Raw genomic sequence first — 18087 nt, forward strand, 5'->3', positions numbered from 1 at the left:
ATGGAAAAGACAGGACTATGGTATCATTGTGGAGACGGGGAAGCAAAGGCCTGGCTGCTTGTTTATTCCCATGAGCATCGCTTTGAATCTGTAGCGATGTCTCCGACAGAGCCCAGACCTCCCTCCTTACCCAGGCATATAGCTCTACCTCACATACTCCCACTGCTTCTAAGTGTGACTAGACTTCTTGCTTTCTTTTAATTTATTTCTTGTTTTTTTTTTTTTAAAGAGAGAGAGTGTGTGCGTGACTCCCAGAATCGGGGTGGATTAGAAAGAGCTGGAGGGAGTACATAAATATATCCATTCAGGGACTAAGTAAAAGAGAAAGTCTAAGTGTGAGCTGGAGATGAGTGATTTAGTGTCTCTATTGCATTTTTCACTCCACCAGGCAGTAAAGGTGGCCTGATAACCTGGAGAAAGACCAAAGCCATCTTGCAGAGGTCCCCCAGGTCCCAGGCATGGATCATTGACTGCCGTTCGAAAGAGCAGCTACTTCAGACCAGTGTTTGGGCCTAACACTAGTCTATGATGTTTTCTGTGGTTTATGGCAAAATGAGATGAAGACAATGTAAGCTTTTCAGAAAGCTCTCTTTTCTGAGGTTAAAATGTTCTTCTTTTTTTAATGAAATGATAGTGATGGAAATGATAAGCAAGTGTTTGAAAGATGTTGTCCTGGCAAAATCTAGACAGATGGCAATTCTGTGACTTCTGCCATTTTTCTTCTTTTTTAATTTTGCTGCTTGGTGAGATCTGAAACACTTGGAACTGCTACCCAAGATCAAATAAACTATTTTCTTGAAATAAGCAATTAGAATTTGAGTGGAGTGAGTTTTAGATTTTTTTTTTTTTTTTTTTTTTGACAGAAAGAGATCACAAGTAGGCAGAGAAAGACAGGGAGAAGCAGGCTCCCCGCTGAGCAGAGAGCCCCAGGATCCTGAGACCATGACCTGAGCTGAAGGCAGAGGCTTAACCCACTGAGCCACCCAGGCGCCCCGAGTTTTAGTATTTTTATTACTGTTAACTTAAATCGGCTTACCACAGCCTTACCACAGTACCTTAAAACATATTTATACATTGCCTCATCTGTGTTTTCTAGTCTTCACATGTTATAAGGAGGAATTAAGCTTATTATCACCATTTTACAGGTGAGCATGTTGAGACCTAGGGAAGTAAAATGTCCCATTTTCAGTTACACAGTCAAGCAAGAGAAGATGTTTTTACTAGAACATGGATCTCCTGGTGTTCTAGGTCAGTACTCATTGCTAAGAGAGCAAACAGTGTTTAATTTCTCAGAGAGCAACTCTGTCAGTAGGAGCACTGTGTTAAGAATCTGAGGCTATTTCTGGCTCAGGGAGAAAGGGAGCCTTGAGCAGTTACTAGCATCTGCCAGGTGAGGAAGGGAACATTGGCAGAAAGCCTGCCATGTGTTTGTTCTTGTACTGCCCGATACTGCCTCGCTGAACTTAGTTAAGTGTGGGAAAAGGCAAATAGGCTGAAAAGAATCATCAGGACCTTTTTTTATTCCTCCTTTTCTTTTCTTTGCTTCTTCCCTTGTAGTTCTCCTCCAGCCTTTTTAACAAGCCGGAAGAGCCCAGAGATGAATCTCCTTCTTCGTGGAGACTGGGACTCAGAAAAACTGGCAGCCACAACATGCTGAGTGAGGTGGCCAATTCTAGGGAGGCTCTGAGGGACCGAGGCTCCTCCATCCACCGGTCGTCATCAAGCCCTCGGATTTCTGCCCTGCTGGACAGCAAAGATAAGGTGCAGTTTAGGCAGGGTGTGGGGGAGTTCCTAGGCAGTTCCCTTCTGTGGAAATTCAGTCTCAGAGCAAAGGAAAGTGTGTTCTAGTCCCTGGTTTGATTTTGGGAGTACAAAGTCTTTAAAGGGAGATGGCACATCAGTAGTTTAATCAGTTAGTGATTTGCTTGCTATTACTACTTGGCCAAAAAAGAAAAACCCTTTACCTTTTGGCATAGTTTATGTTTGTTCTTCCTTACCCTCCTTACCTAGGGCAAATTAATTAATTAATTAATTAAATCAGAAACAGGAAGATTTGGGTATGGCCTAAGTTTCCCTTGAACCAATACCAGTAATTTATTCTTTCAGTGTTTGGAAGCAAAGTTCCTTAGCTGGACTTTTTTTTTTTTTTTTTTTTTTTAGATTTTATTTATTTATTTGACACACAGAGAGAGAAATCACAAGCAGGCAGAGAGGCAGGCAGAGAGAGGGGGGGAAGCAGGCTCTCTACTGAGCAGAGAGCCTAATGTGGGACTCAATTCCAGGACCCTGAGATCATGACCTGAGCCAAAGGCAGAGGCTTAACCCACTGAGCCACCCAGGCACCCTGAACTTTTGATCCTAATGAAGCTCAGACAAATTAGCACTTAGGAAAATCATGTTTCAGTGCCTCATTTTTTTCATGACTAGATGTATGATCAGGCTTACTTCACAAACCCCTCATCCATGTAATCATCCAAGATCAGTGCATTGTTATTTCTTAACTTTTGGTTCTAGGTTTTCTAGAGCTCACCTGATGCCCTTCTCCGGGGTCAAGTCTGCCCTGTAACCATAGTGCCCTTGCTCAGGATTATATTTCTGGAGATCCTGAAGGAGAGGAAGCCTATTAGTTGGATGACCTCTGCAGCATGAAGCTGCATTTCAAAGGGAAGATGGGCTGGGGAAGAAATAAGGCTTATTTCATGAAGAACTTTCGAGTGGAGCTTTCTGTTTGTGGCTTTCAAAGGCTCCGTCTCTCTTGGCAGCTGCTGCTTTGTGTCATTTGTGCTGCTGTTTTCCCTTTTTTGATCATCTTGGCTTTTCCCGTGAGAATTATTTCCCTACATTTTGGTTTTTAATGGAGGAAATGTAGGAATCAGCCTTTGGAAGGTAACCTTTTGTAATACCAGTCAAACCAAAATTGGTATTGGATCAGGAAATAAGATGATATAGGTGTATTGCTGTCTGCTTTTTCACCCAGAACGTTACACTGTGTCAGTATTGTACCTTCTCTGTGCTTCACTTGTTTTGATTTTACAGGAGAGAGAAAACAAAAGCTATTTTAGTTCGCTAGCCCCCCGGAGGCTCAGCAGCACAAGCGACATTGAAGAAAAGGAGAACAGGTAATCCGAATACAGGCCAGAAGATGGTCCTCTAGGGGCAGGTGCCCCTGGCCCATTATGGATTGTTTATCCCTTCTGCTTAGAGCTCCTCCCAGCCCCAGCCCTAGCTCTTGTGCTTTGCCAGTTCTTCACCCTTCATGCTTTCCCTTCAGCTTGGGTGTTACTGTCTTTAGGAAGTTTTCCCAGACCCTTCCAAGGGTGAATTTGCTTAGTATACCAACAGGCTCTGTGAAGGTAGGGTCTGTATCTGTCTGGTTTCTCAGGGACCCCTAGTACCTAGCACACGACCTACTCCATAGTAGATAAAAAGATAGTGTTGTTTAATTAGTGATCAACTTCTAATGTGTATGTACATAAAATTTCAAGTCTTCCTCATCAGTGAAAATGAATGTGAGGATTTTGAGATACTGCTGCATCTCAGGCAGAGCCTGAATGAGAGCTTGCTTTTCCTTCTTTTTTATTTTATTTTATTTATTTGACAGAGATCACATGTAGGCAGAGAGGCAGGCAGTGAGAGAGAGAGGGAAACAGGCTTCCTGCTGAGCAGAGAGCCCGATGCAGGACTCGATCCCAGGACCCTGAGATCATGACCTTAGCCAAAGGCAGCAGCTTAACTGACCAAGCCACCCAGGCACCCGAGAACCTTGGTTTTCAAGGTGTGGTCTTCCCACTCAGCAGCACTGGTATCACCTGGAAGCATGTTAGAAATGCAGAATCTCGGGCCCCACCTCAGACCTGCTGAATTAGAACTTGCATTTTAACAAAATTCTCTAGGTCATTCTAATGCACATTGAAGTTTGAGGACTGTTATGGAGAGCTGCAGCTTTGGTCGCAAAGGCCCTGAGTGAACAGTTGTGAATTAGAAATCCTACAACTGCCCTTTCCTGGATGGCTTTTATTTATAACACTAAGTAAACTTCCAGCATGTTCTTCTCTTTTCCTCTTTAGTTACCTCTTTCCCTTGTGACAGACTTCCTCATCTTCCCCATCATCCTCTTCTCTGCTTACTTAGGAACAATCTGTTGATTTTGTAAAGCCCTTTAAAGGAGAAACAAAAGTGAGTTCTTATTACCAAAGAATTGGAGACCTTTGATACAAGGATTTGGTACCTATTGAAGTTAGTTGGCTTTGAAGCTGATAAAAGAAAGCAGGCAGTTGTAATACTTGACCCATCCTTTGTGTATATAGAAAACAGGTTCATATAAAACTAAGCATCACTCGAAAAGTGTTTCTATTTCTTTAGCCATATTATAGTTCCTGTCCCTGGCTCTTCTCTCCCCGTTTGGAGTGTTTTTGTTTGTTTGTTTTGTTTTGTTTCATTTTTTATTATTTACTTGAAACAGAGAGAATGTGAGTCGGGGGGGGGGGTAGGTGCGGGGCAGAGGGGGAAGCAGACTCCCCGCTGATCAGAGAGCCTGATGTGGGGCTCAGTCCCAGGACCCTGAGACCTGAGCCAAAGGTCTCTGGGTCTCTGACCCAGGACCTGAGCCAAAGGCAGACACTTAACCAACTGAGCCACCCAGGCAACCCTCCCAGTTTGCATTGTATCATGGACAAAACTGGTGGCAGGAATCAGTGCTTTGTTTTATTTTTCTTCCATGCCTCTCCAGAGAATCAGCTGTTAATCTAGTGAGGAGTGGTTCATACACACGGCAGCTGTGGAGGGATGAAGCAAAGGGAAGTGAAACTCCACAGACAGTTGCTCCTTCTACCTATGTATCAACCTACTTGAAAAGGTACCAGGTTCCACGCGGCGGGAGATGATTTTTCTTCACTCTGGTTATGGGTGTATGGGTAATAATTGCATGCCATTTTATATCCAATTAGCACCACAAAAATGAATCAAAAATGAATTACTTTTAGATTTCTTGGGAGTAACATCTTGACTAATTTTAAATTAACATTTATTTTTCTAACTGAAGTAAAGTAAGCTAATTCCAAATTCTCACCACAGACAGATCCGAATTTATACTCTTCCTTCTCAGTCCTATTAAAATCTTCAACTGGAAGTGACTTCTAGTAATCCCCGAGCAGGACTGAATCTAAATCACCTTTGTCCAGTAGCTAGTTTTCCTTTTTCTAAAACTTGAGTAGTTCTCATCTCAAGTTACATTTTTATGGGGAGGAAGGGAGGGACCCTATAGGGTGGTGAGGGGGTTGGGTAATGGGGACAGTTTTGAATTGCATTAAAGAAGTTTCATATTGAAGCCTGTTAATTTAGGGACTTGAGTTGTTGTTTTTTTTTATGACTTTAATGGCCCTCAGATCCATCAAGATGTGAAACTCGCAAGTTTGGTGCAGAGAAGGTACATGGGTTTCCTTCCCCTTTTCTCATTTATATATTCTCTTTTCTGCCATTATTTTCTTTGCCATGTACCAGCCAGCAAGCAAAGCACCTTTGCCAGAGCCATTAAGCTGTAAGATACACTTAAGTAGTGTTTTGATTTGAACTTTGCTGCTGATGTGGAAGAGTCTGGCTCTCATTGCTCACTGTGAATTCTTTCTTCACTTTGATTTACTCAACCCCTCCAGTTGCCTCTTCATGCCATGGGCTTCATCATTAGGTTTTATGGATGATTGGTTGGCTGCCCGAGAAACAGCCTTTTGCCATAAAATATGTGTTTGGGTTTAAAACTTATTTCCACTGGATTGAAGGAATCTTGTCAACTAGTTAATGTCAGAACGTGGGAACTAGCGAGCTATAAAACAAACAGCCACTGTGGCCTTTGGATGGTCTTCAGTTCTACAGGGGTAGTGGGTAGTTCAGTGATCTCACTAACACTTCATTATATATACAAACTTGGTGTTTTTGGCTCAATGAAGCTATTACTTACCTGTCTTCAGGGCTAAGGTCTTAGTCTGTCTAGATACATCATTACCTCTTATGGTTGTATCCAAGACCAAGAAAACTTTTCTAAGAAAGTAACATTCTAGATCTAGGAAAGAGAGAAAACCACATTTAAATTCCATGTATGTTGTTACATTGTGGTGGGGTTGTTCTTTTTCACCATCCAGATCATTAACACATGGGTTGAGGGAGTAGCATCTGGATAGATAGATAGATAGATAGATAGATACAGTTGGCATAATTATGGTAAACAGAGGAGAAAGGGACTGTTTCTGTTTAGGGTGGAAAGCATGCTTAATTATGAGTTGAAAGATCCACAACTTGCTTCATGCTTTGGATTTCCAAACCTCTGTCACCCTTAAAGCATTTTTTTATTATACAAAATCTCATTTTATGATCTTTTCAAAAGGGAAGAATTGTATGCTATTGCTATTTAAAAAAGAAAGTGTGAGAAGATACGTGACCATCTTGGGCTCCACCAGTCCTCAACAAACTTTCCATTTTCTTCTAGTTCATCTCTTGTCCTTGGGCAGAAATTTCTTTCCTGTGTCCCAGTAAAATGAATTTTTACCAAAGAAGGCTTCATAGTTTGTCTTGGTCACCTCTGCTTGTGTCTCATTACTATAATAGTCAAGACTTTTTAAAAAAAATTCTAATCCAAATCCAAATAATTTTTTGCTTCAATTGAGATGGTTCTTACTTATCTTCATTTGAAACAAAGGAAAGTTACCTTCTATTGCCCATGCAATATTATGTTCTAGACTTAAAACCTTGAATCCTCCCAAGACACATTTTAGGCTAAGTAACTACAATTCTCAGAGACTTTTTTTCCCCCCACAGAGCTTTTTTATTCTTCTCCACTCTTTAATTTTAAATTGCTACTCCAAAACCTCTCCAAATTCTTGGTCTTACTTTAGCTTCTGCACTGCTACTTCTGTATCAGGTAGACATTTGGGGTTGCATGATTTTTTGCCTTGGGGTTTGTTGGAAATTACTTTTTCTAATGAAATTATTCTCTTTGCTAATATTTTGTAGCCCCTCTTCTGTTCCTATATACTACTCTTCTGCTTTCTCTTATTGCATATCATCTCTCCTCCATGTTCCTTCACTCTTTTGGATGATTGACAGATGCCTGCTTGCTGCCAGTGACACAGCTCTAGCTGGAGTTGATCACTCACTCCACTTCCCAGTTGCCGTACCCTCTCTTTGGTCTACATTCCTTTTAAATGCACAGTCTTGGGGGGGAAGGTGGTGCTGGGAAATGGTGGGTGAGCAGCATGTCCTGAAGAAAGTGACTGTGTGCTGTTTTGCAGTGCTTCATTTGGTAGAAGTAGTGACCCCACAAGTCCCTACATTTCAGCCAATCGCAATCCATCTGCTACCTCACCCATTACCATTGGTTCATCTACCTCTCGGGGCAGCAAGTGGCAACCTGCCTCTTCTTGCCCTGCACCAATCAGTGCAAACACTACTGCATCTGTACACCATGGCAGGTAAGGCTTCTTGGGGCCATTTGAGTTACAGTCATCGAAACTCATGCCTCTAGATGCACATATGAAATTCGAACCAAAGGGACTTTGGCACTGGGGATACAAGTTTGAATTCTTTGTGAAAATGTCCGTGATTTAACAAGGATGTTTTGTTTGGACTTGTATTAGCCACTCAGCAGTTGCTCATTGGGTATATATATATCTTGGTACTTGGTGTTTAGGCATCAACTTAAAATGACTTCTGTTGTGTGATTCCTGTGTAAGGGTCATCCTATTATGGGAAAACACATATTAAAAATATCCCCATACTTCACTTACATTAATTTTCCAGTAATTGTGAGTAGGAATCTTTTCTACTTACTCTTTTTTTCAGAGTATGAGATACAAACCCGAATCAGAAGAAAAGCTAACTCTTGTTCCAAAAGCTTCCTATAGCTTTCTAAAAATTCCTAGTCAATGAGAGAATTTTGCTGGAAACACTGTGGGAGGGAAGAGATTTGTGTTTGTCTGAATTTGTCTAGATTTGTGGTATTCCTGGGGCAATGGTGTCTAGTCTGCCTAAGGGGTAGCATCAGGGTAGCATGGGCAAGGCTTCATTGTGAAAGTGCAACAGAACTTCAGCTGTGGTTTTGACTATGGCTTTTGACCCTGTATGTATGGTCAGAGATCTTTTTTACTTTGGGGTATGGCAAAGGGACCCCTTTTTGAGGGTTTGTTTCTAGAACTGACACAAAGAAAATGAAAAATAATGATGATAGTGTTGCTTGTTGCTGCAAGAACACTTGCTTATGGTAGTGCTTGATTGATTTTTGTCCATTTATTAGATTTCTTTCCTTAAAATAACTGGTGAGCATTGGTTGGCTCAGAAGGATAGCCTCGGGTTGGATTTATTATTAATAATACTATATAATTATGTAGAAATTTATTAGACCCTCACAATAATTCATCTGCACAGGCATAGTAAATATTATATCATAGATAAAGAAACTGAAACACAGAGAGTTTACTTGCTTAAGTAATAAGAGCTAAGACTAGGGAGAAATAGTAATGGCTGCCATTTGTTGAACCCTATCATGTGCCAAGCATTGGCTTAGGTAATTACAAAAATTTCATGAGCAATTGGTTTACTCCCATATAGCAGTAAATCTAAATAATTAAGGTTAAAATATGATAAAGGTTTATCTTGTTTTCTCTCACTTAAGAAGGTCCAGCAATAGCCAGGGCTGGCACCATAGCTTTGAAGTCATTAAAGAATCCTGAATCCTAATGTCTTTCTGCTTCACAATCATTAAATCATGCTTCCATTTCCATGGGTTGCCTCATGGCACAAAACAGCTGTTGAAGCTCTAGGAGTCATAACTGCATTCTAGGCAGGAAGAAGGAAGAAAGGGAGAAATACACAAAGAGGGAAGGCCTCTGAACGGAAGTTTCCCCCAAAGCACCAATTTCTACTGATGTCTCACTGGCTACCTCTAGCAGCCAGGAAGACTTTGGAAAATGTGAATTTTTTTTTTTTTAAAGATTTTATTTATTTATTTGACAGAGATCACAAGTAGGCAGAGAGGCAGGCAGAGAGAGAGAGGAGGAAGCAGACTCCCTGCTGAGCAGAGAGCCCAGGACCCTGAGCTCGATCCCAGGACCCTGAGATCATGACCTGAGCCGAAGGCAGCGGCTTAACCCACTGAGCCACCCAGGCGCCCGAAAATGTGAATTTTTAACTAAGTACAATGCTGGCCTCAATAAAGTCTGGGTTCTGTTAGGAAGAAAAGGAAAATGAATATGGGTCAGGCAACTCGCTATCTCAGGCACACGTACATTGTTTATAAAGAGGCCTCCAGTATATGAAGTACCATTTTAATTTTATAGACATGGAAAGTGAGACCCAAAACCTATTCATCTGCTCAAGGTCACATATCTAGTAAGGAATCGAGGTAGAGTTTGAACCTAGATTTTTCCATGTCAGAGATCCTGTTTAACTATTTTGTTTCCACTGAGCTTATGTTTTGTTTTTGTCAATACTAAGTATTTGCCAATACTAAGTGTTCTTCATAAATTATTTTATTTAATTATCACAAGAGCCCTGGATTTTATGGTATCATTATTCCCATTTTACAGATGAAGAGACTAGAGAGGTTAACTTGGCTGCAATGTAACACCAGTGGTTCCAGAGCCTCTGACGCTTGCTTTGGAGCTTTTCCTATTCTGGCAATCTTTTTTTTTTTTTTAAAGATTTTATTTATTTATTTATTTATTAGAGAGAGAAGGTGTGTGCAAACAGGAGGAGCAGCAGGCAGAGAAAGAAGTAGGCTTCCCACTGAGCAAGGAGCCCACAATGGGACTCAATCCCAGGTTATGACCTGAGCTGAAGGCAGACACTTAACTGGCTGAGCTACCCAGGCGTCCCTTCCTACTCTGCTCTAATATTCTACTTGTAAAATCGTATCACACATCCAAATAATAGTTCAAGTCCTATTCTGTAATTCAGTAAAATAAAATCCTTGGCATTTCTACAGCAGAAAAAAATCACAGAGAGAACAAAACATGTTACTAACCTAAAAAAAATGTCAGGTAAGATTTTGATAAATGTAATTCTTTATAGCTTTGTTGCTGGGTAATTATATTGGTATGTCCTATAGACTTATACATCTTGTAAGTCTGAGGAATTTAATTTCACCTTTTTTCTGAGTCATTAATTGCTTCTGGGGAAGTGGCTTGTGTTTTTTAGATATCTCTTCAGAACTGTTCTATTTTTATATTTGCATCTAGGTACCCTGTTTAGATTTTTACAATCTGATTATTGCTTTCAAGCTTATTCTAATGATGTAATTATTTGAAAATGAGCTTATAGCTACTTATAAGCATTTCTGGTAATTGTGAGTAGGTGAAAAAAAAAACAGATTTTTAGCATTCTTTATTTTCATTGCTTTTCCCATCTCTGTGAATATCAATTTTGGATCTCTGTTACCCCAGCAACAAGCTGTGACATCACAAATGATAGCTTTTTGGGTGGAGAGCCAATGGTTGCTCTCAACTCTTTGTTAAGAAACAAAGATCTTGTTTTCATGTAAATGAGTTTAATTATACAGCTTGCTGTTGGAAAGTCTGCAGTTAAGGTTACATATAGAATCTTAATAGTTTTTGTTTCGGTGGCTCATGTATACACTTAAGGATACAGGCAGTCAGGCCATTTGGTTAAATAGAGAGCAGTTGCTGAGCTAGGTGAGAAAGAACTAGACATATTGAGGTTGTATTTATCACATATATCTGGAATCCAAGAAGATGGTCATCTAATCTAGGCTGAGGACTACCACAGACTCCAACTGTCAAGAATTAAGGGGCAGGTGGAGATTAATATCGTAAGTGACTTTAGTGTTGTTTTCATGTGTGTGGAGAGGCCCTGCCTCTGTGTGTGCGTGTGTGTGGAGACCAGATGGTACTCAGGAATCATTTAAAGCACTCTTGCATATGTTACTATCTTCTTGTGCCATAGCTAATTTTTTAAAAAAATTTTAATCTTAAAAAAAAATTTCATGAAATAGAACTCTTTGGGCAGAGGATATCATATTAAATGTATAATCATACTGTTCTAAGATTTAAGAGCTCAGAATTGAAAAAACCAGTCAACCAGCAAATAAAATCTGAGCCAGAAGAGTCTCTAGTTAAACTTATCTCAAACCCTCTGTCTGTGTGCTGCTAGTGCTTTGTTATGTAGCATGCCTGACCATTCTCTTTCTGCTTGTGTTTTTGTGTGTTGGGTTTCAGGACTCCTTACAAATCCCAGGCTGACTCAACAACAGAGAAAACAGTAGACAATGTCTCTTCTAGCACCCCGCTCTGTGTGATCACTAATCGCCCTCCACCTAGCACTGCCAATGGGGTTACAACTGCCACTCAGCTCTCCACTCCTGGAACAGACTCCTCTGTGGAAGCCCGGGACAGGAGGAGGTATGTTCTGTACTGATTGCATTTGCGGGATTCTGCTTTGAGGTAGGATAAAGGAGTGGGTGTGAAGTCTTTCCCCCAATCCCAAATATATTTGTGAAAGTAGATCTTTATATTACAGTTTGGGTTTTCTATTTCGCCTCTGGGAGACTTTTGATGGAGCTCTTAATTATTTCTGATTATTTAACATAGATACTTATTCTGTTACGAATGTAGGCATGTCTGTTTTCCACTTATCCTATAAAAGAAATCAGGGTCAGGCATGTTTTCCCCATTTTGTGATGGAGAACCTGAAGCACGGAGAAGGATCTTTTCTTTTGTTCTGAGGAGTCGATGAAGACTTTTCCGGCAGCAAAGAAAAGCAGTATTATGAAAAAGACTCAGAGAAATAAAGCTAGGATATCATTTTAATTCGTTAAAAAATACCAGAAAAAGAACTCAATAGTATATGATGATATGGTAGAACGGTAGGGACTGGTTACTGTACAATTTCTTCCAAGAAAAATTAGGAGAGAGCAGTCATATGTGGCACAGGAGAGGTTTAAGGTAGACGCTAAGAAGAACTTTCTGATAGCATTAGGAGATCTTGGAAAACGTGACCAAGAAAAATGGGACATTTTCCTCCACTTGAAAAAGTGGAAAAAATAGAATGCCCTCCATTTGGCTGTTTCAGATCTACTTAAAAACTGAAGCCATACTTATCCCTTTTTTAAGACTGGAAAAAGAAGTGAAATCTTATCAAAATTTAAATTTCCGTCTGGCTTCATTTTCTTTTGAATATCCAAAGGAAGAAGATTTTATGTTTGTGGGTGTGTGTATATGTGTAATAAATCAAGAAGTCTTATCATCTGTAAGAATAACGAGTTAAACTTTTTAGATGTTTGTTTATTGTAAAGACAGTTCGAAGAATAAAATTCTGAGAAGTTGAAGAGAGATGTTAAGTGAGTTGAAGAATAATGTTTTTCTTCTTCCTTTCTTTTAATTCCTTCCTTTCTTTTTTCATTTCTTTATATAAAAATAGAAGGAAGTCAGTTTCCTGGGCTAACACATTATAGAGCGTCATCTTTTCATTGGTTTCCAGCTAAGGAAATTTTAATTAATCAGTCTTGAATATTTAATGTTTATATATTTAATAGCTCAGATGGAATTAAGGTATTATTAGTTTCATCTAGGAACTAAATGCAAAATTAATTTTTTTCTGAATATTAGGTGAAAAAAACTCCCTTTAAAAAAATGCTTCTGGGCTGAGGCAAGTAAAATGAGTTAAATTCATCATTAAGATCATGATCCCTGAAAGGATGGCTAAATCAGGCTTCTTATCAAACAGCATTATTAAATACTCATTGTATGCACCATTATTTAGAGAAACCTAGAGAGATAGTTACTGTCTTCTGGGATTTTTATAACCTACAAACAAAATATAGTGCCTGCTACAGATTGTAATTTTGTTTTAGAAGTTTTACTTAAGCCACAAATATTTATTGGTTACATACTGTGTACCATATATTGTCACTAGGACATAATTCCTCAAGAAGCAGCAAATATAAGAATAGAAGAATTATATCAAAACATCACTGAATTAAATGAATGTGGTGTATCAAGGTAAGTGCATTTTTAGAATGGTGCAAGATAATAGGGAGATATAGCTATTTATTAGATAGCAAATAATCTTTATTAGACAAATAAGGTAATGGCACAAGATAAATAAGAAGATATTACATAAAGAGCTGTTGGACTCAGTCACCAGCATTCATTCTGTTCAAAATTTTATTGAGCATCGGCCATTGCAAAGTACTATGATGAACCTCGGTAATGCAGCAGTGAATGAGAAAAACAGTCTCAGCTCTTGGCAAACATATATGGTAGTGAAGAAAAACAAACACTAAATAATGTGATATATACTGTGAAGAAGTAGTATGAGTTGTTATGACCAAAGATCTGCCTACAGAAGACTTCCTTTCTCCTGTAGGATCGGAGAAGGTTATCTCAAGAGGATGATACTCCAAGTGTAAAGGGCAAATAACAGCTGGGAGAAGGGGATGAACATTCCTGCCAAAAATGTGACTGTTGAAAAGCCACTAAGGTGGAAAGGTGCTTGATCCTTTGGAGAATTTGGGGGGGGAAAAAAAGATTTTATTTTTTTGACAGAGAGAGACACAACAATCTAGAGAACACAAGCAGGGAGAGCAAGAGAGGGAGAAGCAGGCTTCCCGCTGAGCAGGGAGCCCAGTGCAGGGCTCCATCCCAGGACCCTGGGATCAGGACCTCAGCCAAAGGCAGACGCTTAACAACTGAGCCACTCAGGCCCCTCCTCTGGAGAATTTGAGAGATGTTGTGGCTTTGGGGTAGAGAGTTAGGGAAAGAGCAGTCTAAGGCGAGGCTTGAGGAATAAATAGGAGCTATATAATGCAAAGTCTTAGAGCCAAGGACAAAGATTGTGGATATATATATTAAGAACCATGATGAGCTACTGGGAACATTTTTTAAACAGCTTTATAAAGATGTAATTTATATACCATATAATTTAAGGTGTACAGTTCAGTCATTTGGGGTATATTCACAGATATGTGCAGTGATTACCACAGTCAATTTTAGGACATTGTCATCATCTTAAAAAGAAATCCCATACCTTCCTTTCATTATTGGCCCTCTTGCTCCCACCCCCATCTCCCCATTCCCTAGACCTCAGCAACCACTGATCTACTTGCTGTTTCTATGGAATTGCCTATTCTGGACATTTCATATAAATGGAATCAATATGTGGTCTTTGTGACTGACTTCTTTCTCTTCGAATAATGTTTTCAAGGTTCATCCATGCAGTAGCATGTATCAGCGCTTTATTCTTTTTTATGGCCAAACACTATTCCATTATGTGGATATACTGCATTTTCTTTGCCATTCATAAGTTGGTGGACATTTGGGTTCTTTCCACCTTTTGGCTATTTTGAATTATGTTACTGTGAACATTCGTGTACGAGTTTTTGTGTGGACCTATGTTTTTATTTCTCTTGGCTATATATGTAGGCACAGAATTGCTGAGTCTTATAGAAAATATCCAAAAAGCAAAAAGATAACATGACCTGACTTACATTTTTTTAAATTCTGGCTTTTAAACTCTGGTTACAGTAGTCCATATGAATTGGACATGGGAAGGATAGAAAGGAATAGATGTGGGAGGACCATTGCAGAAGAAAGGTGCATGAGAGCGAGCAGCGGCTTGCCCAAAGGTAGTAGCAAAAGAGATCGAAAAAAGTGAATGGACTTGGCTCAGTGGGTTAAGCCACTGCCTTCGGCTCAGGTCATGATCTCAGGATCCTGGGAACGAGTCCCGCATTGGGCTCTCTGCTCAACGGGGATCCTGCTTCCTCCTCTCTCTCTGCCTGCCTCTCTGCCTACTTGTGATCTCTCTCTGTAAAATAAATAAATAAATAATCTTAAAAAAAAAAAAGTGAATGGACTCGAAACTTATTTAGGAAAACGTTTAGCAACATGGTAGATGAATTTATAAGGACCCCTTTCCCATTATAAACATAGGAAAATAGAGTTGAGTTTAGAAAAGTGAAAGGAAACTGTGAAGTGACAAAAATGAGGAGAATCCAAAAGCCAGAATGGTTTGAGTGGCCCAGGGTTGGTATAAGACCTCTAGAACAGACGTCAGTGTCTGGAGGCTCAGATTTTAATGCCCATGCGTGGGTGTACGAAGTATGGCTTTGGACCTGACTAGGTCAGGAGCTGTAAGTAAGAACCCGTCTAAAGCTGGAGCTCTCGAAAGGCTGCCCAGTTCATGAAAAGGATACTTTGCCTGTGACCTGAAGAAGTGTCAAGGATGGCGCCTATTCAAGGGTCTGAGCAGGGACAGAAAAGTCTTCTGTGGGAAATTTTTTACTACCCATATATATATGTGTGGAAATCCCGAGCCAAGAATTTTATTTATTTATTTGTTTGTTTATGTATTTATTTATTTATTTAAGAGAGAGAGCGCAAGCATGTGCAGTGGGGAGGGATAGAAGGAGGGAGAGAGAATCTCGGGCCGACTCCCTGCTGAGTGGGGAGCCCGATGTGGGACTTGATCTCAGGACCCTGAGATCATGACCTGAGCTGAGACCAAGGGTTGGATGCTTAACCCAGTGCACCACCCAGGCACCCCCGACCTAAGCCAAGAATTTACCATAGAAACTAGGTGTGCATTCTTGAAACTCTGAGGCCATAGGTACAAGCAATTTGAAACCACTGTGAAGAAACACATCAACAACCAGGGTACAAAGGATTTCTATAAAACAGTTGCCTGCCAAAGACAGACTCACATAGGAAATTAACCACTCTGAGGAAAAGTTAACAGATGCAGCTTCTTAGATACTTAGCTACTTTTAGAAGAAGTACATGCAGATCACTATGTAGTAGAATTTTTGGATACAAATCAGAAACCTCAAACTGTTACTTAATTTGGTAACAATAACTAGACGTGAAACAGTTGTACTGAGGATAGACGCATCTGTAAAAATGGCAAATTAATCAGAAGTGGTGCCTAGCATAAAATGTTTTGAAAACGTGTTGTTCCTATATAAAGTCCTATTTAAATGGGAATCCACATATGTAAAGCCGACTATCAATCCTTTATTGACAGAGTGCCATGTGCCAGGCACAGTTATTAGAGATACAAGGTCAAAGAAAAACGTCTTTCCTGCCCTTGAGTGTTTAAATTTATCTATTGTGGGAAGGCAAACAAGTAAATCAAATAATATAGTCAGTTGTTAAGTGCTCTGATAAGGATGTGTATAGATTGCTGTGGGAGCACAGAGGAAGGAAGACTAAATCAGACTGAGTAGGGTGACAGAGAAGGTATGCCAGAGGAGGTGAGTGGAGCTGAATTTTGAAGGCAGCTGGGAGTGAACTCTGAGTAGTAATAGGATGCTGGTATTTTAGAGGGCACACAAGAAATTCAACAAACAAGTTTAATATGCCTGAAGCAGGGAGCAGGCAAGGCCCAGTGTTGTATTCCTGAAAGTGTCTTTGTGAAGTAGGTTTAGATGAATCAAAATTAAAAAAAAAAAAAAAATCTGTGGGCAAATGAGTTTGTGAAAGAACGGCTAAACAGAGTTAAACAGAATTACTCCAAAGCCGCCTCAGAATCCTTCCTCTCAGGGGGCGGGGGTGGGTGGGGGGAGTTGGGTGAGGAAAGGGGAGTGTGGGGGTGGTTAGAATTTGCAGCATTTTCCAAATTTCTGTGTCCATCGAATAGTTCCGTTTTTGTTTTTTGTTTTTGTTTTTTTCCACAAAAACCCAAGACTGGTATCCCACTGGGTATACTTTGGAAATTGTGGAGCTAGAGAGGTAGGCAGGAACCAAACCATGTAGATTTTTGTTGTGCTATGCTGAGAAACTTGAACTTCTGTTTTCAAAGCTATGGAATACCATTGAAGTATTTTCAGCTAGGGAATGACTTGATCAAATAAAACATATCATTTAAGCCTTTACAGAATTAAAGCCATTTAGAATCTCTCCCTCTAGACAAACATAAGCTGAAAGAAAAAAAAAATATCACATGTTCTGAAAACAGCTAAATTTTCCTTTTGAAAGAGCATGCTGGGTGCTAATTCTTCTCTTGAAGCTGCAGCTTTCTCTGTAATCAGCTCCTTGTGGAAGCATTGGGACTCCTGCTGAGAACCAGGATGGAGGCCTGAAGCTCACATTCACAGGTCCAATTTGAAACAATTAGTGAACACTGGGATAAATGGGGCTTTAAAACTGGCCACAGGGAGACCTACCCAGTGGAAAAGCCATCTTCCAGAAAGAATCTCCATTTGCAATGTAATCAGAGCACATGGACTGAGGAGTAGATCTTGCCATTAAAGCCGCACGGCTGGCATTTCTTTTCTGAGAATGCTTAGTCCTAAGAAGGGGTAGACGGGTATAGACGGGTATGTGCGTACCGACTGGCTTAAGATGAGTCTCAGCTTTACACTGTGTGCTCTCGTCTGTTCATAACTACGGATACATGATTGAATGGACAGAGCTAGAGACAAAAGAAATAGATTATGATACCAAATAATAATAAACATGGAAATCTTAACATTAGATTTTTCAGAGGGGGCCAAGGGTAGCTTTTTCTTTTCTTTTCTTTCCTTTTTTTCCCTGTATTTTCCGAAGTTCCAGAGTGATAAAGTATTACCATTACAAGCAGGGCAGAGGAAGGAGAGCTTGAAAAAAAAATTTTAACTCTAGAAACCACAGTCTTTCTTACGATGTAAGTCTCTGAAGATGGCCATAGTCACTGAAGAGTTAACAAAAGAGTTGAGTTTCAAGGTTAAAGCCTCTGCCTTCGGCTCAGGTCATGATCCCGGGATTCTGGGATCGAGCCCCGCATCGGGCTCTCTGCTCTGTGGAGAGCCTGCTTCCTCCTCTCTCTCTCTCTGCCTGCCTCTCTGCCTACTTGTGATCTCTGTCTGTCAAATAAATAAATAAAATCTTTAAAAAAAAAAAAAAAAGCCTCTGCCTTCAGCTCAAGGTCGTGATCCCAGGGTTCTGGGATTGAGCCCTGCATCAGGCTCTCTGATCAGGGAGCCTGCTCCCCACCCCCCCCCCCCCATCTCTTTCTGCCTGCCTCTCTGCCTACTTCTGATCTCTGTCAAATAAATAAATAAAATCTTTAAAAAAAAAGTTTCAAGGTTTGTAGGATTTTAGATAATTT

At 40.1% G+C, this 18087-nt stretch overlaps 1 protein-coding gene across 9 annotated transcripts in view; it reads left to right on the top strand.

Annotated features, from left to right (window-relative positions):
- PPP1R12B (protein phosphatase 1 regulatory subunit 12B) overlaps nucleotides 1-18087 on the top strand; it is a 221067-nt gene that overhangs the window by 83846 nt on the left and 119134 nt on the right. For 6 of the 9 annotated variants that reach the window (XR_009347436.1, XM_059146021.1, XM_059146015.1 and 3 more), the window contains exons 10-14: nucleotides 1558-1761; nucleotides 3037-3119; nucleotides 4730-4855; nucleotides 7281-7460; nucleotides 11220-11402. Coding sequence is in view for 8 of the 9 variants with exons in the window: in XM_059146021.1 (XP_059002004.1) it covers nucleotides 1558-1761; nucleotides 3037-3119; nucleotides 4730-4855; nucleotides 7281-7460; nucleotides 11220-11402 (776 nt within the window). In the remaining variant the exon portion in view is untranslated. Of the gene's footprint in view, nucleotides 1-1557; nucleotides 1762-3036; nucleotides 3120-4729; nucleotides 4856-5384; nucleotides 5426-7280; nucleotides 7461-11219; nucleotides 11403-18087 lie in introns of those variants that run through there. The other 3 variants (XM_059146019.1, XM_059146020.1, XM_059146022.1) reach the window with 2 other exon arrangements.

Source organism: Mustela lutreola, chromosome 14 (assembly GCF_030435805.1).
Source record: "Mustela lutreola isolate mMusLut2 chromosome 14, mMusLut2.pri, whole genome shotgun sequence".
In the NCBI taxonomy this organism is placed as follows: Eukaryota; Metazoa; Chordata; class Mammalia; order Carnivora; family Mustelidae; genus Mustela; species Mustela lutreola.